Source organism: Eubalaena glacialis, chromosome 4 (genome assembly GCF_028564815.1).
Source record: "Eubalaena glacialis isolate mEubGla1 chromosome 4, mEubGla1.1.hap2.+ XY, whole genome shotgun sequence".
NCBI classification, from domain to species: Eukaryota; Metazoa; Chordata; class Mammalia; order Artiodactyla; family Balaenidae; genus Eubalaena; species Eubalaena glacialis.
The window spans coordinates 152,906,843-152,930,463 of NC_083719.1; the positions used below are offsets into that span (position 1 = coordinate 152,906,843).

The 23,621-nt window shown below is 36.8% G+C and overlaps 1 protein-coding gene across 6 annotated transcripts in view; it reads right to left on the reverse strand.

Annotated features, from left to right (window-relative positions):
• The window catches only part of FBXW11 (F-box and WD repeat domain containing 11), a 128,999-nt gene that overhangs the window by 74,807 nt on the left and 30,571 nt on the right, over positions 1 to 23,621 (reverse strand). For 2 of the 6 annotated variants that reach the window (XM_061189930.1, XM_061189931.1), the window contains exon 2: positions 16,621 to 16,722. The exons of 3 other annotated variants lie outside the window; for them this stretch is intronic. In XM_061189930.1, coding sequence (XP_061045913.1) covers positions 16,621 to 16,671 — 51 coding nt within the window. In that variant the 5' untranslated portion in view covers positions 16,672 to 16,722. Of the gene's footprint in view, positions 1 to 16,620; positions 16,723 to 23,621 lie in introns of those variants that run through there. One more of the 6 variants, XM_061189926.1, reaches the window with a different exon arrangement.

A 23,621-nucleotide genomic window follows, 5' to 3' on the forward strand; every position in this document is an offset into this window, starting at 1 on the left:
AAATCCCAATGGGAAAATGAGGAAAGGACATGGACAGACTTTTTAAAAGATATAAAAACAACCCTTAAATAAGAAAAGATGTTTAGACTTACTCATAATTAAAGAGATGCAAATTAAAGCTACACATTTCTCACCTAACACTGGCAAATATTCACAAGTATGACAAGACATTCTGTCAGTAAAAGAGTAAGGAAACAGGCACTCTCATATACTTCTGGTGGGAAGGCAAATGTGTACAACCCTTCTGGAGGAGAATTTGGCAATATCTAACAAAAATACATAAGTAGCTTGATGTTTTGATCCGGCATTACCTTTGATCCTGTATCAACCTTTTTTTTTTGTTTGTTCGTTTTTGGTTTTTTGGGGGGTTTTTTTTTTGAATTTTATTTTATTTTTTTTATACAGCAGGTTCTTATTAGTTATCTTTTTTATACATATTAGTGTATATATGTCAATCCCAATTTCCCAATTCATCCCTTTTGATCCAGTAACACATTTCTAGGAATTTTCCCTGAAGATACACTTTAATTAAATACTATGAAAACACATATGCACAAGGTAAACATATGCACTGGAGCCCTGTTTGCAATTTAAAAAAAAACAAAAACAAAACAACCTGCATGCTCATACGTAAGATTCTAGCCGAATATACTATGGTGTACCAACACACAGTATGCAGCCTTATGCAAGAATAAGAAAGGCCTCTATGGGCTAATACAGAGTAATTTTCAGAGTACATTTTTAGGTGAAAAAAGCAAAGTGCAAAATAGTATCTACCTATATACTACCCTCTGCATAAGAAATAAACAGAAATAAGAAAATATACATGTGTGTACCTGTTCCTTAGTGCATAAAGAAACCCCGGAAGGCTAAACCAGAAACTAAAAAAATTGGTTACCCAATGGAAACAGGATGGAAAGAACAGAGGAATGGGAACAGGACAGAAAGGATGACCTTTCTGTATTGTTTCTACTCTTAGAACCGCAATACATGCTTTATATACTCAAAAAAATAAAATCAACAACGATTGGGAGAGAGAGATGGAATATCAACAGAAACAAACGAACCTAAATACATTTCAATTGAATAACATAATCATACTTAATGGTGAGGAAAAAATTAACCCAAGTGACTCTGGAACTCAGCAGTTAGAATATATAGCCAAAAACAAAAGTTAATTGTAAAGAAATATTCAGTATGGTTAGTAAATTTATTTTTCAGTGATATAGGTAAGCAATTCTAAAACTACTGAATATGCATTCTAGAACTGAGCAAGTGAGTAAATATACTGCAGAAAACAGGAGTCACTGTTTCTCACTGTTAGAGAAGGGAGTTACAAATATGAAAAGGGCTACCTTAGAAAACTAGAATGAAATCTGTAAGACTGGACTAGAACTACCACTGTGAACTCGCGGTTTTTTTTTTTTGCTATTTTATTTTATTTTATTTTATTTATTTATTTATGGCTGTGTTGGGTCTTCGTTTCTGTGCGAGGGCTTTCTCTAATTGTGGCAAGTGGGGGCCACTCTTCATCGCGGTGCGCGGGCCTCTCACTATCGCGGCCTCTCTTGTTGCGGAGCACAGGCTCCAGACGCGCAGGCTCAGTAATTGTGGCTCACGGGCCTAGTTGCTCCGCGGCATGTGGGATCTTCCCAGACCAGGGCTCGAACCCGTGTCCCCTGCATTGGCAGGCAGATTCTCAACCACTGCGCCACCAGGGAAGCCCTCGCGGTTTTTTAATACATAGAAAAGGAGGGAGTTTTTTTCACAGAGACAAAATTATACATATATTACCTAACACTGTTGGCTGAGAGAGCCTATAGAAGCAACGACATCCCAATAGCACTAAGCACACTTACCAACCAGATGTAAATACCATTCTTCACAAAAAGAAACCAAGGCTCCTTACAGAATTGACTAATTCCAGGGCTGACTATGGGAAAATACAAGATGAGCCTGGAAAATTTTTCTTGCCCCAGAAAGCAAGAAGTGCTTAAAGAATTATGAGGACAGATCAAAAGGATACAGGACCCAGCTTGAAAGGGCATGCAATGGCCAAGCTTTGAACAATCTGACCATCAAAATACATAATCATAATAACAGATTATAACCCACTGAAAAAAATAAGAAACCACAAGTCTATAAGTGAATAAACTGAGATTCTAATGAAAAGAGGACATTTATACAGTTTCAAAGTACCTCTCCACAAAATACTTAATTACAGAGAGAAAAAGGGTAACTTTATAGTGAAGAAAGCTCCTAGATACCACCTTTGTCAAATAATCAAGATGACCACCATTAGTAACAAGAGAAATCAAAATCATGTACTACCTAATAAGATGCAAAGATAAAGAACACAGCGTCACTTCTGTGATATTCCTTTCCAAGATGTATAAACTAAATTTAATCATAAGGAAACAGACAAACCTCCATTGACAGACATACTACAAAATAACTGATCTGTAATCTTCAAAAGTGCCAAGGTCACAGAAGTCCAGGAAAGCCTGAGAAAATGTTCCAGATTGAAAGAAACTAAAGAAGTATGACAACTAAAGGCGGCTTATCATTCTGAACTGGATACCTTTGCTACAAAGGACATTATTGGACCTTTGATGAAACTCAAGAGACTCAGGACTGGACGGTAGTAATGTATCCAATGTTAATTTACTGATTTGATTCTCATATTATGATTATGTAGAACATCCTCCTTTGTAAGAAATATACACTAAAACACTAGAGCATGACGGAGCATTCAGTCAGCTTTACTTTCACACAGTTTGAGAAACAAAAAGTTCTTAGTACTGTACTTACAATTGAGCTCAAGACTGTCTCAAAATCAATAAGAATAAATCTTTCAATGGCTGGTTTGCAATAACTAATACCCAACACTTCGAACTGTGGGATCATAACCCTAGGAAAAAATTGTGCTGAAATGTTTTGTGCCTTTTCCACCACCACTGTCAGATGACTTTAGTAAACATCTCAAACCAGTACTGACTGAGGACACTACAGGCTCAGTGTCTTCCCCAAGCCATTCACTACCAGTTGACAGGGATTCATCCATCCGTCTCTTTCCTGCGAACTCTACCAGATCCCTCTGGAAAATGTTTCTTCTGGCAAAGTTTTTACTTTGAAATTAATTAGGTGATGGTTTCTTCTGGTTACCATTACTCTAATCCTTAATTTTTCATTTCCTGTTGTCTTATAGATGAAGGATTTAACATTTGCCTTTTACTCCGAATTAAAAAAGATGGAAGCATGCTATAATATAAGAGATTTTACAAGGACTTCAGTAAGCGACTCCTGGTTTTCTAAAGGGAGAATGGGGTAGAAAGAACCTTCCTTTACTAGGGTAAACAGTTTTCATATGCCATCTATCTACAAAGATTGGCAGCTGGTTCTTTGTACTACCGGGTCATAGCACAGTGCATGGCACACAGCAGGCAGTCAGTAAAAATGTACAAAATGTATGGGTGATTCTATACTTTCTGTATTTTGTGAATAACCTCATCTAAACTGAATAATCTCAATTTTGAATTCTAGTCAGAGCACCCAGGCAATTCAATAAGAAGTTGGAAAATGTCTCTCAAGTCCTTTATTCTTGGCCAAGCATATCCAGTATTATTAGATCTTATTTTAGTAGGCCATGCCTTAGCTGACTCAACATATACTCAAATTGCTCAGAGAGGAGAGCTGCCATTTGTGAAGAGGCCTGTGAATTTAGAGTATTCTACTGAATCACACAAATCAGCCTTGTTAAATTTTTTTAGAATAATAATGTTCAATCCCAGTGAGGGTACAATGATATGCAAACCCTCTGGAAAACAATTTGACAGGATATATACAGTACATCTCCTAGGAATATATCCTAGGTAATTGAAAATGACAGCAAAGATTTATGCAAAAAGATGGAGATTCGTTTTTAATAACTAAAAGTGAAGAGTTTAAGCACCCAGAAAAATGTCAAATTATGGGCTGTTCATGAAATATGGTAATTTCAAATTATGAGAATTTTTAATGATAGGAAAACATTAACACAATAATTCTGAATAAGTGTACAAAGCATGTAAAGTAAAATAAAGCATATGAAGTTATATATATAATCATATATATATATAATTCTCAACTATGTAAAGCATATGCAAAGACTAAAAACTCAAAGACAATATGCCAAAATACTAAGAATGGCACTCCCTAAATTGAGGATTATTTCTCATTTTTCTTTCCACTTTTATCCCAACATTCTACAATATGCATGTACTACTTTTATAATCAGAAAAGATTTTTTAAGCAAAACAACAATACAATAAGCTATCCTTCAAAGAAAAATCAATTTTTACTCAAGGAATCCCTTCAACTCACTTGAATACCTGGATTCAAAGAACTCAGAGAACTAAGTCCAAAGTGGTTCTGGCTATGACAGCAAATACTACTACCCCATATAATCCCAACAAAGCTTAGAGACAGCCATTCCTTCACACTCCAGTTTATTCTGTCTGTCCAGGAACTATTTTAGAAACAGGTGAATTTGTCATTCAGTGAACAGTAAGACATGACCCTTTTCTCATGGAACTTGGGATTCTGATGGGGGAAAAAGACAACAGACAGGAGGAAAAAAACAAACATGGAATGTAATTTCAGGCAGTGCTAAGTGCTATGAAGAAAAAATAAAGTAGGGTAAAGGAACAGAGTGAAAAGCAGGAAGCTATTTTAGATTGGGTGGCCAGAGAAGGCCTCTAAAGAAGAGATATTTGATCATGTACGCTACTGGTATAACAACATAAATAGCATTCCTATTGCGTAACTGTCCTAGAAAACCCTATTTACAACTTAAAATATAGATAATCGTCTCTATGAAAATAGTTTCTACTTTAAGAGGCAATAAGGTGTATTGGAACCAGAGAGACTAGGTTTAAATCCTGGCTTTGCCACTTAGTAGGTGTGTGCCCTTAGGCAAGTCGCAAGCTTTCTTTCTCAGTTTCCTCATGTATAAAACAGACATAACAAAACCTAGTTCATAAAATTTGTTCAGAGGATTAAAAACGACAATATATGGGAAAGGGCTTAGTAATGTGTCTAGCGTTAAGTGTTAACTGTGAGTTCCCTACACACTTATGGTTCGTCCACAAAATGAGTACTATGTACTGAATGACTCGTTATGAAGAATCATTACTGAAGCATTTCATTATTGCAAGTAGACACATATCATATTTTTATCTTCCCATACCATGGACTCCAAAGTCCAAATCACCTCTGACTAAATGGTTATTAGATATTGGTGATATAAATGATATTGGCTTGATAAGACTGGTATCATTTTTACTAATGTCACACTCACCTTTTCTTTCTTCATTTGGTCATGGACTACCTCTGTTCCCATTTGTATCCCTAACTCCAAAGATTGGCCTCTTTTCATTCACAGTTGTAATGGTTAATTTTATGTGTCAGCTTGGCCACAACAAACTTGGCCAGCTGTGTGGTCAAGCATTAGTCTACATGTTGCTCTGAAGGTATTTTGTAGATGTGATTAACATTTATAATCAGTAGACTTTGAGTAAAGCAGATTACCCTCCAAAATGCAGGTGGGGCCTCATGTAGTAAGTTGAAGGCCTTAAGAGCAAAGATGCTGCCTCAAGACTGTAAAAGATAAATCTTGCCTGCATTTCTGCTTCTCTGCCACACAAATTTCAAATTTGCCAGTCCCCACAATCATGTGAGCCAATTCTGTAAATTATCCATCTATCCATCTATCTATCTACTACTGGTTCTGTCTCTCTGGAGAACGCTAATACACTGGTCAACCTTACGAGTTGGTCCCCCTGCTTCCTCTCTTCATTCTATTATCTATACAGCAGCCAGAGGTCCTATTAACACATTAGTCAGTATTACACCTCTCGTCAAAATTCTCTAATGACTTCCCATCTCATGCAGAATAAAAGCCCCAACCCTTGGGGTGCCCTACCCCCCGCCCCCACTTTCTCCATAGCACTTCTTACTACCTAAAATACCATGTGTTTCACTTATTTTCTTTCTTTTCCCACTAAAATTTAAGTTCTAAGACAGAGTGGCTTTTTGTCTATTTTGTGCACTCTTGTATTCCCAGCCCCTACAATAATCCCTGGTACACAGTAGGAGCATCATAAACATTTGTTGCTTGAAGAATAAGCAAATGAGTAAACAAAGTGTGATTTTTTTTAATGTATTCTTTGGGCTTTCCTATGTTTTCCAGTTTTCTACACTGGGCATTTATTTGTACTATCATATACTGAGATAATGATACTGAGATAGTATACTATCATATGCTGAGAATAATATAAATTAGAATAACCTTTTTGGTGGAGGATAGGTCAATGTTTTTTGGGGTTTTTTAAAATTAATTAATTAATTTTTTAATTTTTAATTTTTGGCTGCGTTGGGTCTTTGTTGCTGCGCACGGGCTTTCTCTGGTTGCGGCGAGCAGGGGCTACTCTTCGTTGCGGTGCACGGGCTTCTCACTGCGGTGACTTCTCTTGTTGCGGAGCACGGGCTCTAGGCGCACGGGCTTCAGTAGTTGTGGCACACGGGCTCCGTAGTTGTGGCACGCGAGCTCTAGAGCGCAGGGTCAGTAGTTGTGGCACATGGGCTTAGTTGCTCCGCAGCATGTGGGATCTTCCCGGGCCAGGGCTCGAACCCTTGTCCCCAGCATTCGCAGGCAGATTCTTAACCACTGCGCCACCAGGGAAGCCCTCGGTCAATGTTTAAAAGCCTTAAGAAAGTTCATATCCTTTGACTCAGAATTTCTCCAATGAATAATACAACCTAAGAAATAAGTATAGACTAAAATTTAATAACCTTAATGTCCATCAGTAGGAGAATGATTAAATTATTGTACATCCAGACAATTAAACTCTACATAGTCATTTATTAAAAATGTAGACCTAAGTTTACTAATGTGAATCATATTGGTAAAAATGGGGTTATAATTCAGTATACATAGAGTATAAGGCTATTTATAAACTAAACTAAACAAAACATACACACATACATAAAATGTCAAGAAGAAAAAACAATGAATGGGCACTAAAATGAAGTGAAATTATGGCTGAATGATTAATTTCTTCTTTATACTCCTCTACTGTCCAAAATTTTTGCAGTGAAAAAGTGTTACTTTCATAAACAGAACAATAAAAATAAATCAACAGAAATACATAAAACCAGAATTCTTACAAGCAATAAAATAAAAGTCTGCAGTATGAGGTATATTGTGTCATTTTTGTTGAAAAAGTAAAAAGGCATTTTTTAATGTGGTCTGAATCCCATTTACCCACCCCCCTATCCTCAAATTACATATACTGTTAAACCTTACTCAACATGCACACTACCTTATCCATCACGCACACACTGTTTTGGAAACCATAAATTAAACGTGTTAGTAAAACAAGGCGTAGTTTTCATTTTCCCATAGCAGAGGCTCTCTTCCATGGAAAATATAAGTGATTTCTTGAGTGCCTAAAAATATGTATACGATCAATGAAATTAATAAAGTGCTATTTCTTGAGGGCTAGTACTATATGCCAGGCATTGTGCTATCATTAAAACTTTCTCCAAAATATGAATTTACCTGTTGCTTCAAATTCTGAGATCACCAAGTCACCCTATATTCAGAAAATATGACATGGAAATCACTAAAAAAAAAAAAAAATACCCAACAATTTCAATTCACAGTAAAAACAGGAAACATCACTTCTTTAGAAAAATGCTAAAATGAATCTTTCTGTTTGGCACTTTGAACTTTCAAAGCTTATCATCATTAACAGGACACTTTGAAACCAGCACTGTATGTATGAAAGACAGCATGATACACCGCGGACCATGACAAGCCTAAAGAGGTTAATAACTGATGATGATACTAGAGAAGTAAAGAAGAACAAAAGCTTGAAAGAGATTTCTGTGAGTGGGCATCATCAGATACAAGGAAATGAAACATGAGCATATGATCTCAAACCAATGGGGGAAAAGCGAGATCAGTAAATAGTATGCAGAAAACAGTGTGGCCATTTAGAAAGAATGTGGATCCCTGATTCATAGCATATACCAAAATAAATTACAGAGAAACGGAAAGATTTAAATATAAAACATAAAGCCATAAACCACTAGAAGAATGGTAAAGGAAAAGAATGACTACAGATGGCCAACAGGCACATGAAATGATGCTCAACAATGCTAATTATTAGAGAAATGCAAATCAAAACTACAATGAGGTACCACCTCACATCGGTCAGAATGGCCATCATTAAAAAGTCTACACATAACAAATGCTGGAGAGGGTGTGGAGAAAAGGGAACCCTCCTACACTGTTGGTGGGAATGTAAGTTGGTGCAGTCACTATGGAAAACAGTATGGGAGGTTCCTCAGAAAACTAAAAATAGAGTTACCATATGATCCAGCAATCCCACTCCTGGGCATATACCTGGACAAAACTATAATTCAAACAGATACATGTGCCCCTATGTTCATAGCAGCACTATTCACAATAGCCAAAACATGGAAACAACCTAGATGTCCATCGACAGATGAATGGATAAAGAAGATGTGGTACATATATACAATGGAATACTACTCAGCCATAAACAAGAATGAAATAATGCCATTAGCAGCAACATGGATGGACACAGAGATGATCATACTAAATGAAGTAAGTCAGAAAGAGAAAGACAAATACCATATGACATCACTTACATGTGGAATCTAAAATATGGCACAAATGAATCTATCTATGAAACAGAAACAGACTCACAGACATAGAGAACAGACTTGTGGTTACCAAGGGGGAGGGGGTTGGGGGAGGGATGGACTGAGAGTTTGGGATTGGTAGATGCAAACTATTACATACAGAATGGATAAACAACAAGGTCCTACTGTATAGCACAGGGAACTATATGTTCAATATCTTGGGATAAACCATAATGTAAAAGAATATAAAAAAGAATGTATAAATGTGTATAACTGAGTCACTGTGCTGTACAGCAGAAATTAACACATTATAAATCAACTGTACTTCAATAAAAAATACATTAAAAAAAGAAAAAAGAATAAGTATGATTATATAAAGAGTAAAAATTTCTTTCAAAACCTTCTTCAAAGCACAAAGCATTATAAACAAAATTGAAAGGCAAATGTCAAACTAGAGAAAACACTTGCAATAAATGACAGAGTTACTGTATTTAATATATAAAGAATTCCTACAACTAAGATTTTTTTTTAAAAAGTCATTTTAGAAAAATGGAGAAAAGGTATGAAGAGGTAACTCATAAAACAAGAAGTAGAAATGGCCAATAAATAAACATGTATTTTAACATTTTCATTTATCAGAATGGCAAAAAAATACAAAATTAAATTATCCAATGCCAGCTAAGGCATATAAAAAGGGAATCTCTCATCCGCTGCTTTTAGGAGTATAATCTGAGCCAGCCTGTCAAAAGTACAATTTAGCAACCTTAAGTGTTTTAATGTGCACATTCTTTCACCTAAAGAAATAATCACAGAAGTATACAAACACTTAGCTACAGTGATGTTCTTCTCAACATGGATGTCTCAAAAATTGGAAGCAGTCTTGACAAGGAAGGGAAGGTTTCTTAAAATCAGTAATATATATATTAAATGGAATATTACGCAGTGATTTTTAAATGATGGTAGAAAGTCTTAATTTATCATGTTACTATTTGTCACTTTTTATTATTAGTTTAAATTGGAACAAGTATAGGTTATTTTTAATAATATTTTTAAAGTAAACCTTAAACATTTTTAAATGATATCCAGAGCTTACAGAAATAAACTAGATTATAAACTGGTTCACCCTCCATGAAAATGATTTAGCCTCACCTATCAAAATAAACCACTGCCCGTTTTGTGACAAATCACTGAGCTATATAGTTAAGATTTCTGTACTTTCTACACATACATTATAATTCAAAGAAGAAGAAAAAAATGTACTCCTCGCCCTCACTGCCCCCAAATCTATGGATGATAAAAGTTGGTGAAATTTCCACTGGTGAAAGAGTTAGACTTTACAAAAACTGGGGACATGTCTGCAATATGACAGTAAGCAAATAAAGAGGGAAAATCCCTGTAATTGTTGGCTACATCATCATCCTATGAACAAAAAACCAAAACATGCAACGGTAGACAACATTAACTGTTAACATTTGTTGCGGGGGGGATGGAAAGGAGAGATTATTACTTTTCTGTATACAGACAATTTAATAATAAAACACTGATACTCCTTGACCAAGCAACTGTACTTCTAGGAATTTATTCTACAGACATAATCATGCAAGCCTAAAGGTATATGTTCACTGAAATTAGCAAAGTGCCATAACAGAAAAAAAACTGAAGCCTAAAGTTCCATTAATAGGGAACGGGATATACATATATTTTTAAATGATAAAGCCAATATGATGAAATATTATTGCATCCATAAAAAAGAACAGGGTTTATATGATTTTATATGCTGATATGGAAAGATGGGCAATGTATCTTACTAATTGAAAAAGTTATTAATTGAAAAATAATATGTATAATATGGTTCTATTTCTATTTTTTAAAGTTTCTGTCTAAAGGATAATGGGAAACTCAGAAGTGATACTTTGGGAAGTGAGACCTGGGTTCAAAGGAAACTTTACATGTCTTTTATAACCTTCGGTACCAGTTGTACTATTTTTTTATTCTTTGAAACTTTTTTATATTTTTTTTTTCGCTGACATAAAACAGTGATTTGTCAAACTCCTTTTTGTTAAAGCTATCTTAGATTTGTTTTAAAATGCCCCAGAAAAAAACAAAGTTCAAGAAAGAGAAAGTTGGACTAAGAATAGCATAATTTTGAAAACTGTTCAAGGCTGAGTTGAATGGATTGCTTTACTTTTTTGTGTGTTTAGAAATTTCCATAGAATTTTTCACATAAAATCTTACTAAGAGTTTTGCTATATAATACAGATAAATCCAGAGCTATTCCAGGTGAGTAAGTGAGAGAGGCATTATCCTTCTAGTGACCCCAAAGTCACACTCTGGGGTTCCATGGGACATTAAAACACCATTCTTATAATCATTTTCATCACCACAATAACAAAGAGAACCTGCACAATTTGATGAATTCCTCCCTGCCCAATAGGCAGGAGGAAGACAGACCTTAAAACAGCAACAAATGTTCTCTCTGGGTGGTGAGGTTACCAATGGATTTTTTTTTTTTTTCTTAAAAAACTACATTTGTAAATTTTCTTATACAGGGAAAAAAATGTGTTTTTTAATGTTCATAAAATACTACACTCTACCACTGAAAGGTTACTCCACACCTTCACATTATTGGCCCTAGAGTGCAACAGAATAATGAACAAGAAATAATAAATCCCCAACGCTCATTAAAAAAAAGACAGAGACATTGAGTTGGAACAGCCATGTGTGACCTTAGGAGACAGCCCTGAACAAAACAAGAACACCTGACAGCAGGGGCCGTATCACATCATATGCCCAGTCTTTTATCTTATTCTTATCTTGCCCTGGACTCTAAGACTGGAATTCCCTCTTCTTGAATAGGGAACCAGGGGCAAGCAATGAAAGAAATGGATTTTCGTTCCTCAACAGCAAGCAACTGGTAAGGTGTAGCTGTTATCTCCCCTCTACCTCAGACAGACAGATATAACTATCTCCATGTAAAGGATGAGGAAACCGTGGGTCAGGAAAATTAAGTAACTTGCCTAGCGTCACAAAGCTATTAAGCATCAGGCAGAAGACTAGAATTGAAGTTTGTCTTCTCCAGAATCAGGATTCTTTCTACCAAGCTATCTCCCTTCTCTAAAAAATATTCTCTTACGTTGGTAGCTGTTAAGTTCCAACTGTAGTGTTCTCAAACCAGTGTGTCTCATTATATATATTGAAAAGAAAAGAAACAAGAAAGGCAGATGTCAAGAAGTTCTATTAATAACTGCCCAGCACTATCCACAATGGAGCTAGGCGAGAGGCACTAAAACTTGATTCACATGACCTCTGCTGTCATTTCAAGCAATCAGTCCAACTCTTTAAAAAAGCTTATCACTAACACTCTTCCCAACTGAGAGCTTGCAAATGGCATTCCCAAGAAAACTTGTCAGTTCACTACATGGAACCTCTACATTCCAGGTGCATTAGCTTTCAACTTTTTAATGTTAAAAATAAAGAGGAGGAACTTCTCTGGTGGTGCAGTGGTTAAGAATCCGCCTGCCAATGCAGGGGACACGGCTTCGAGCCCTGGTCTGGGAAGATCCCACATGCCGCGGAGCAACTAAGCTCGAGCGCCACAACTACTGGGCCTGTGCTCTAGACCCTGCGAGCCACAACTACTGAGCCCGCGTGCCACAACTACTGAAGCCCACGTACTCCAGGGCCCATGCTCCACAACAAGAGAAGCCACCGCAATGAGAAGCCCGCACACCACAATGAAGAGTAGCTCCCACTCGTCGCAACTAGAGAAAGCCCGCGAGCAGCAACGAAGACCCAACGCAGCCATAAATAGATAGATAGATAGACAGACAGATAGATAAATGTATTTTAAAAGTAAATAAATAAATAAAGGGTAATTGTTTCTACCCAAAAATGGCAGTTGCCAGGTTAAGGTCACTACAGCATGGTGACCAGAACACACTGGCTTTGCAGTTATCCATCCAGACCTAGGTTCATAACTTAGTTCTGCCACTTAAATAAATGTGTAACCTTAGGCAAGTCAATTCAATTCCATAACTTCATATACAAAAAAGCCAAGATAGATAACTTCTCCATAAAGGATTAAATGAGATAACCTAGTACCTAGGGCCCAACACTTAAAAAGAAGGTGGAAAATTAATGATACATATATATAAATAATACATATATAGTCATATATATATGGTACCTATATGATAATTATATTATCATATATATGATACATACATACATGGTCTGAACTCTTGATTATATGATGTAACAATCAACTGGTTGAATCTGGTTATCTGAACCAACTAAAATATTGATTCAGTTCAGCTTAGTTCAGAGACAACAAGATATTCTAGTTCAACTGTTCTAAAAAATGTTGAGGGTTAGTCCTAGTTCAAAGTGTTTCACTTTTTTTTTTTTTTTTTGGCTGCATTGGGTCTTCATTGCTGTACACGGGTTTTCTCTAGTTGCGGCGAGCGGGGGCTACTCTTCATTGCGGTGGCTTCTCTTGTTGTGGAGCAGGGGCTCTAGGCGCGCAGGCTTTGGTAGTTGTGGCTCACGAGCTCCAGAGTGCAGGCTCAGTAGTTGTGGTGCATGGGCTTAGTTGCTCTGCGGCTTGTGGGATCTTCCCGGACTAGGGCTCGAACCCGTGTCCCCTGCATTGGTAGGCGGATTCTTAACCACTGCGCCACCAGGGAAGCCCAAAGTGTTTCACATTTTTTAAAAGTATGTATGTATGTGTGTGTATATTTCCATGTATGTGTGTGTGTGTGTGTATATGGCTAACTTCAGAATTTCATCTCTCACACACAGGGACTTCATTTGTGGTTCAGTCTAGATTTTTGTTCACAGGTCTGCTTACTACAATGGGTTCCTTGAGAACAGGGAAAAGGTCTGTATTGCTCATCTTTTTATATACCCAGCACCAGTACAGGCCCTGGCACATACCAATTGTTCAGTAAATATTCATGGAATTGAATTTTCAGAAAAGCCACTCAGGAAACTCGCTAGCTTTAGGATTCAGGAGGGCTCAGCTTGGCAAAGGGAATGCAATTTCCCCCACTATAGATATTTGGCAGGTTTTCTTTTTTTATTTTCAGATAATGACTAAACAAGCCACACACTGGATATCGCAATAGTAAAGTTTTCACAAACAAAACTAAAATGGAAAACTCTAGAAATAGTAGCATTCCAGTGTAGAGGAAAGAAAACCAATTTTGGAATCATGCAAATCTTGGGTTCAAATGCTAGCTCCCCACTTCACAGATATGTAAAGATTAACTTGGGTCCAATCACACATATCACCTCTGAGACCCAGTTTCTACATCTGAAAAAATGGGAATAATAATACCTATCTCATAGGGTTGTCACAAAGCTAATATATGTGAAGCCCCAAGTACAATTGGTGGTGATTTTTTTTAACAGTTTTATTGAGGTGAACGAGTGATTTTTATTTTTTAAGTCTTTACTATTCCTTTTCCCCTCTCACAGGTGGCAGAAACTATGCCTAAAGGGAACTACAGTACTATCTTTACTCCTGCTTTTCAGAAGGTACACTAATTCAGCCATATATCAACAGATAGGCTAACTGGCTAAAGATGCAACTGTTCATGGGTCCAATGTGGTAATTTTAAGGGAGGCCCTTTCATGCAACTCCAGAGCCCCAGCAAAGTCAACCAGGCCCTTTGGGTAGCCTGTTCCTTCTCTTCTTAATAGGGGCTTGCTGAGAGGCATGCAATGTGAAGCAAAAGTCATCTTTGTGATAAACCTAAGATGTAGCATATAAACAAAAGGCATTCTTTGAAAAAGCCCATACCCAAATTAAATTTTAATCACTAAGTTTTAGCACTTGTTTGGATACTGGAGGCAGAGAGGAGGAACACTAGTGTTAAAATAATATGTAAAACCAAGGGGGAGAGAGAAAGGAAGTCTTCCGGGTTCATATACATATGTTTACTTTCCATTCACAAATGGAACAAAATAGAGTAATGATTTGCTAATTCCAATCAGCTGAGTACATATTTCACTTTACTGTGCTGCATACTCTATCATAAACTAAAGAAAATAAAAACCTAAGTAAATAAAACTCCCTAATACACCTCTGAAGACAATATTTGTTCCATTCACATTTCAGTGAATATCATTCAATATTTCACCTTATTTCAAGGTCCAATCAAGGCAAAGTTTACATTTTTTCTCTTAAATGATTTTCACTGGGAGGGATGAGTCAAAGAAGAACTTTTAACACATTTGGGTTTCCATTTTCAACAAGGTAGGAACCCATATTTCCTCCCACTCACCCCACCTCCAGAGAATTCACAATACTGTTACTAAAATATATTGAATAACGCCTTCCATCGGTCAATTACTTTTAACTGAATGCAATAAAAATAATCTGCGCATCCAGACCTCATTAACAGCTACAATTCTTCGCCTGCTTAAATTTCTGGGGAAAAAAACTAGATCAGTCCACTAAAAAGCAAACTGTAACATTCAAGTAAGCATCTTCAGAGAAATAGAGACAAAGATGTACACTATTACTATAATGCAAATATCCATTATTTAGCACCAAGGAGAGCACATGCAATAATGTCTGCTATTTCAAGAACATTTTTGTTAAAGGTACATCACATGCAGGGAAGCCGCTTTTCCAAGGATAAACATACATAACCCTGCAGCATCGCTGAAACACCCAATCCCTGGACCCTAAGAGTTGTAACCCAACTTTTTATACTGACCCTAAGACAGCTGGATCTTACATTTAATTCACTCTCTAGTTAACTGTGTTAGTGAGGTTCCAGCACAGTTTTCTAAAGAAAGCAATCTGAATCAATAACCACACCAATGCTGCTCAGAATGTTTGCTCATAAGTAAATAAAAAGCATGATCCCAATATGAAGGAAATTTTTCTCCTTCCTGGCCCCCCCCAGCTCCATTTAAAGACTGTAAACATGAATAGAAAGATAACCTTGAGAACAGTAAAGTCACCCATACCATCAATAATATCCCTCTAATTCATTTCCTGATTCTACAGTGTTTTCCTAAAACAGGGCAGTCTCAACAGGATGCCAGGAATTCAATATTGCTTTTTAAAGATATATCAAACTGTCTGAAATATACAGTGATGAAAACTGAACACTGCTACTGAAACCATACTAAATTAAATACATGCTTTCTCTAAACAGAGCTTCCCCAATAAAGTCACAATGTTTTCTGCCTTGGCTCTCTTACAATCCATCCCAACAAGTGAGGTCAGTCCAGCTGCACTCCTGCTAATAGCTTTTTTCTGGAGCAACCCCTCCCACACCCCAAAAGAGTTTTACTTTTATCTGTGGAATTCTCTGCCAGCCTCGGCCTGGAAAACTGGGTGTACCCTAAGGACAGGTGTGGGAGGTGGCCCAAACTGATAGTTATTGCCAGCATAAAGCTGTGATCTTTATAAGCTTCAATTTGAGGCTTTGTACCATTAGTGATTCTTTCTCCACTCCTTTATGGAAGGAGGGAGAGAAAGCAAGCCAAAAAGATGAGTTTCAAAATAGAAAAATCACCACTTGAATTATGAAATCCTCCCAACTCAACAAAGAACTGTTGAAAGTAGCCAAATGGAAAATGTCAAGGTTGTATGGGTACATGCACAGCTATTAAACATGAGAATCACAGCTTCAAGGTGGGGGTTGGGGGGATAAAAAGCAGGAGCAGAAAAAGAGGAGCAGAACAGGGCCCAGCCAAAGACCCATTTGCTCTGAAGGGCCCCTCCTGGCATGAACTCCTCCATGTGGGGCACCCAGGCTGGAGGAAAGCAGAGGGTTACACAGAACATTTAGCAGACTTAACATTGGATTAAACACACTACTGCAAGTTTCAACAAATGTTCATGGTATACGTAAAAAACACATTTACAACAAGAAAGAAGAGAGGCACCTGGAGACATCTGACACTGGGCATGCTCTGCAGGCAACTCAGTGCGCACATGCTCTCTACCAGGTTGGCGCAGCCTAGCCACAAAGACCTTGGCACAGAACACTGCAGGATGACAAAAAGGAAGGAAGAGAAGAAGCAGTTAGAGGCCGCAACAAATCACTCCTTCACACAGGCAACTTGAATGTTAGTTGGGCAGGGGGTGCACCCTTGGCAGCTTGGAGGTCAGGGGTGGTAGTCCAACAAAACTTACTGAAACCTTGGGAGAGGGCCCACTTTCTGTCCTACGGAAAGGAGGTTTCTGCTGCCAACCACTAACTCCTCAGGATACAGTGAACAGAATCAAGAGGGAGAGAAAGAATGTTTAAATGAAAACCACTAAAGGGAACTGTAAAGTTTGAGTGCAAAACAAGATTATGGTGAGATTGTCACTCTAACTTCATAAAAGTAATGGTTTTTGGTCTATGTCATGTAATTATAATTGCTATCATTACATCACCTACCATGTGCCAGGCACTTTAAATGTGTTCTCTAATTCCCACGCCACAGTGTCAGGAAACTGAGGCTCAGAGGTAAGTCATTTGCACAAGGACAAACAGCAAAGGAGGGGAGAGTCAGAATTTCAAACCTTGATGGCTGCTATTAAAACCCACATTCATTCCACAAGACTATGATGCCTCTATTATCATTGATCACCTGAAATTTTATCATCTGGGTACACTTTTGCACATCCCTAAATAAAATTACAGGAGACCTAGAGACACAAGGCAAAAAGAACAAGAAAGATAAGCGACAGATTGATAGATACAGGAAATAAAAGAGCTGATAAAAACGCATCTGATTTTGAGTGTCATCCACATCTCTGCCTTCCCAAAGGAAAAAACTTTAGAATAATCATGATTTTCATTTTGGACTTTGCTTACAAAGTTCATTTGACACAAGTAAGAATTAAAAGCTTCTTTCATTTACCCATTCCCATTCCTCTTTCAAGAGCTTGCTGGTTTTAAGGGAATTAAGAAAAAAGTAAAATATAAACATATGTATTATGGCTAGTGTTTTTAAACCATTAGATTATTTATGGTATTCAATAAGTACTTTTTCAGACCTAAGGTCAATTAACTTACTCTGGCAAAATCAATAATCATGCCAAAAAAAACACAAAACCAAACCTGAAGGTGGGTGTTTGGGTTCAACCAAAATACTGCAGAAGCCTCAGACCCAACCTCATAAACTTGTTTATTCTAGCTATAATTAGGATGGTTAAATATACTCACTTTCCTGGGACAGTCCAGGTTTACACTGGTCCCAGCATAACTTTCACTCTCAAAGTATTCTGGTTTGGTAGATAAATCTATGGTTACCCCAACTATAGTATAAACAAAGTCCACTATGCTTGAAATCAGATAGACCCGATTCCTTCCTATCCAGCATCTGTACTTTCTAATTATATCTCACCTATAATGTAACTAGAGTATTGAGATTATTTAGAAAAGGTATTTAAAGAATACAAAACCAGAAGACTCAAATGGAATAAAAAAACTGAGCAGGTTTTTGGTAACAATGAACATGCCATACATTTCCAATAGTGTGCTTTCATTTCAAAGCTTCCCATAGCCAATATAGTAAAGTATATCACTGATACTCCAGTCACACATATTCTGCCACTCCAACACTTTCATAGAGTGCCATAAAAGATGCTGAATAAATGTTTGTATAATATAATGAAAATAGCTGCCATTTATCAAGCTCTTGTTATATGCTAGACAGCTGACATAGTAAACCCTCACAAAAACCCTTGTAAGACAAGTATTATTCCATTTTACAGATGAGGAAACCAAAGATCAGGAAAGGAGAGCTTGATTTGTTGAAACAGCAACTTGTCCAAGGTACAAGAAAACAAGGGCTAATTGATGGCAGAATTAGGACTAGAAGTTAATCCTGTCTTACTCTAAGCAAACATGTTTTCTTTTTACTACAACAAACTCTCTCTATCCAGAGATACCTAGCAAAATGTTTAGGGCAGAGAGAAAAGGCCCAAACACATTACGTATGTATACACAGATTACACACATTATTTAATTTAAATAAACTTCCAACATCCTCATAGCTCAAGTTAAGTTTCTTTTTTGGAATCTTTGTAGTTATCCAAATCACAGAATCACTCAGATCTGAGAATAGAGTTTAAGGATTATACTTGTATTCAGCAACTAATACCGAATTAACACCAAAGCTCATCTGCAAATCAATTTTCATTTATTCACTAAAAACAGATTCCCTCTGCAAGGTTTAACATGTATTTGCCTCAAAGGGTAAAAACCATGAAGGCATAACGTACTGTACCCTGATTAGATTCTGCTAATAACTTGAGATCCAGAACGTAAAAAAAAAAAAAAAAAAGGACCAATTTTCACATTCAATAAATCAAAGAATCATAGACTGTGAAAACTGGAAGACCAATTAGTTCAAACTTCCACCCCTGATTTCAGAAGTGAAGAAACTAAAGCCCAAAGAAGAAAAGTAATGATCTTCCCAAGGTTTCCTAATCATCTAATGATCAAATTAATACTTATAAGAATATGGAAAACAACATAAAGAAAAACTTCTAAGAACTTAATTTCAAAATATTAAACGTTTATTACAAGTATTTTTTAAAACTTGATATTGAACCTGTATAGCCAGAAAAAGATTTTTAAAGGACGCTTCAAGGGTCCAGTTTCCAAGAACTTATCTTTATAACATCCATGGAAGATACTTTGGGGTAAAGAGAGTGATGCCAGTGTTCATAACAAGTATTAGAACTGCCCTACTTTCACACTCAATTACCCTGAAGCTAAACAACCAACCACAGTGCTGAAAAATAGTCTTTACTCAACAGAAAATGCCACTCTAGGAAATACACCCATCTTTTAATAAAGTCTATACCTGCTCATCTAAATAAGGCTCCTCTTAGGTCTAATGGTCCAAGAGGACATTGATCTAATTTGAAAATAATGGCTAAACATAAAAGTTCCATATTTATCAACCTAAGAGCATTAAAATACAGTTCTGACCACAAACAGTAATTGATTCTTAAAGCTGCTAATTTTAAACTTTGGGACCTGGTGGAAAATCCATGTTGACTATTGTGGAATAACTATTATCCATCACTCTTTAACTGAATAATGTAAAGATTTCTTTATATAAGCTATAATCACAGTGCAGACTATTATCTCTCTTTTTCTTTTTTCTTTTTTTTTAAGCTAACAGTGGTCTATCTTTAAACTTCTGGAACACTATCTCATTGTTAAAATATGTCTGAAGAACTTACCCTGATACCGTGGGTATTTACCAATTTTAACAAACACTTATTGACCTACGTATTAAGCTAACAACAATACAAACTAAGCCTCTTTCCTCTTGAGACTTCAGCCTGGAGCTCAAGAGAAACCCAGAGGGATCACAATGGGGATGCTTAAGAGAGGCCTTTCAGGGGTAGAAAACCCCTAAGAAATGTTTGTTTTAATTTCACATTTAGCTACTTGTAATGACCAATATTCTAATTTAGGGTTGTTCACAGAGAACAGGAAATGATTCACATGGGATTCTAACATTAACAGCAAATACCCAATTAGACTAATTATATTTGTATGTTCTATAGCCAAAGAAAATAACATTAATCAAGGAAACTGATAGTGTTTATTAATTTTGTCATACCCACTGTATAATCAAAAACCAAAATCAGGGCCACCATGCTGAGAAACACTATAAGACAAAAAGAATAATAGCTTTTGGCATTTTTCAAAAGCAAAAAGTTATTAAAAGAGGTAGGAGGGAAATGTCCTAGGCTCTCTTCCTATTGCCATAGGAACCACAAATCAAAAGGGAAAAGTGGCTGCAAGCACCTTGCCTCTGATTGGCTAGCTTTAAGAAGAACTCACAAAAGCTAACTTTGGTCTGTGTCTAGATGGAATTGTTTTGAATATCTTGCCCTGATTCCTTCTCAAAGAGGCAATTCTTTTAAAAGCTACTCAAAGAGGTATTTTATGTTAATCGTCTCTCTAATGTCACTCTGATTTAGAAATATGCCCTATAAATCCCAATTTTTTTCTTTCCACAGAACCATTACCAGCTTCTTCTATCATCACAATTGAGATAAACAAGTTGAGGGGCTTAAATACTATTCCATTCAACAAAAAACTTACCTGACCTTATATCTGCAGACAGAAACGCAATGAAGACATTCTCTCTCTCCTCCAGTAGCTTACAGGAGGGAATTTTGAGAATGTGCCATGTAAATACACACACACACACACACACACACACAGTCTTAACACACCCAAAGGAGGAAAATGCCTGAACTAAGCCATAAAGGATGAGTAGGAGGCAGCCAAGGGAAAAAGAGAGAGAGACACATTTCCGGCAAAATAAACAGCATTAAGCAAAGCCAAATAGCTAAGAAATGGCAGTCTTACTCAAGTATCTGCAATTAATTTAGCATGACTAAAGTATTTAAGTGTGAGATGAGGAAAGCCTGATAGAGAGGGGCCAAATCACAGAGGACTCCCCTATACCATTCTATCGAACTTGAGACTTCATCCTGCAGGAAAACAGCTCTTAGGCTGCGTGCTATAGCTCACCAGTAAACAGCCAATCCTTCCCAGGTGTGTGGTCCAATTTTTTATCAACGTGTATGAGATTTTTTTTCCCCTGCAACTCAGTATACCTACTGCTTCAACAATATGTGTCAGAAGAACAGAAGCAGGTCATGCAACACACTGGCAAGGGTGGGGGTGAGGTTCTTAGACTAAGAGGTAGGAGATAAAGCATAATATCAAGCCAAAGCCAAGCCAATTCAAGCAAGCATCAAAGAAAGATGCTGTTCTCTAGAACATGTGGGGAACATTTGCCACATGCAAGAATAGAGAAAGAAGAAGTTGGCTCAATAGTAACCCAATGATAAAGAAAGGAAGTAAACAGTATACAAAAACTGTATATGTTTTTATAAATATTGTGAAATCAGAGTGTTTAGAATGGTTTAATTCCTTCAAATGAGACATCAAAAACTTTAACATTCAAACCATTGCTAGAGACAATGATGAGACAACTATTAAACTTTTAAGCAGAGGAATGACCTTTGGCAGCTGGAGTGAAGCATAACATTAAAGAGAAGTTAGAAAGATAAGTCTATTAGAGAGCCTAAAGACAGCCCCTCATTTTTATTTTACAACTAATGCAAATTTCTTTCAGCTGGGCTACAAAGAGTAGAAACGAGGGCCAACACTTACCTTTGGAAGTACATGTCTAAAGTCAATTTTTTTCCAATAAAACTCCCACCATAATACAAAGAGTGCCATGATAATGAAATGGGAGCTACCAAATACAGAAGGAATGAGAGAAAAGATCTATTTCATAGTAATCACTTGGCGATAACACGCTCTCCACTGGGAATCTCTATCCAGGAGTGGGGATTTGGTCCTGAAGAATGATACAGTAGGTGGGCTCAAGGAGATTATGAAACTCCAGCTCTCTAAACCTAGATGTGAAAGCTATAGAGTATCCATTCAGTTTCGGCTGGAGGCTGTCCTCATCTCAAAGCAAATAAAGCAAGAATTAAAGTTAATCCAAATTAGGAACTATCCTATTGTGTCTGAATTCTCAGACTGTTGCTTTTCAAGAAGCTGCAGTAGTTGTAATGAAAACAGGGCCACAAAGCTTTTAAAAGTGTCTTCTAAGAGTCACAATGTAGGTTTCTGCTCTTATAATGTTTGATGGCAGCCTACAAGAAATAGCAAACTCTCACCAAATAACTGTATTGTTTTTAAAACTAAGAACCATAATAATCAGGTTGTAGAATTATGAATTCTACAACCTGATTAACTTTTGTTAATTCATAGTTTAAAGCTATTTTCCAAAGTGTTTTAAAGAACTGAACACTGGTCCATGCCTCAATGTGTGAAAGGCTTTCATCTCCTTACAATGGTATTTTATTATAACAGAATTTGACAGTAACCATGTGACATGTAACCAAGAACGTTAATGCTTTAATTCTTAGCAACTGTACTGTAGAACTACATATTTATAGATAAGGCACCACAGGATATTTTCAGGCTGGGATATATGTTAAAGGAAGAAAAGGGAATGGGGAGAAGGAGGCAGTGGAATGAGAAAGGAAAAAAGGATAAGAATGAGGAAAACTGAAATTTACTTTCTGCCAAGTTTTAGAGATGCAAACCCAACCAAATTTTAGTGGAATCAGGATTCAAAGCCAGAGCCCAAACTTTCCTTAAATCCTACTACTAAAAACAAAACAAAACAAAAAAACCAAAACTTTCAATGTCCAAATATCTCATCTTATATGATTATCTAAAATAAGATACCAGAACCCAAAACTAAAATGGATCTTCACAGTTTTCTTTGGTAGAGGGATGAAGGGTAATTTTTCTTTTCTCTTTTTTTTAAAATAATTTTATTTATTTATTTATTTATTTATTTATTTATTTATTTATGGCTGTGTTGGGTCTTCGTTTCTGCGCGAGGGCTTCCTCTAGTTGTGGCAAGCGGGGGCCACTCTTCATCGCGGTGCGCGGGCCTCTCACTATCGTGGCCTCTCTTGTTGCGGAGCACAGGCTCCAGACGCGCAGGCTCAGCAATTGTGGCTCACAGGCCTAGTCGCTCCGCGGCATGTGGGATCCTCCCAGACCAGGGCTCAAACCTGCGTCCCCTGCATTGGCAGGCAGATTCTCAACCACTGCGCCACCAGGGAAGCCCTCTAATTTTTCTTTTATAATTTCTATTCATCCATATTTTCTAAATTTTCTCCAATGAACATCTAGTACTTATAATAATACTTTAATACTACATTGTATAATTTTAAGTGATGCTTTATTTTTGTTTAATTATATAACTAGTTATATAAGTTGTTACAAGTTACAAATAGTAACTTGACAATTTAAATAAAAACAAATTCTTTTCCCAAGAATTAACTGAGTCTATCTCAAATACCTGTGGTTTAAAATGCGTTAAAA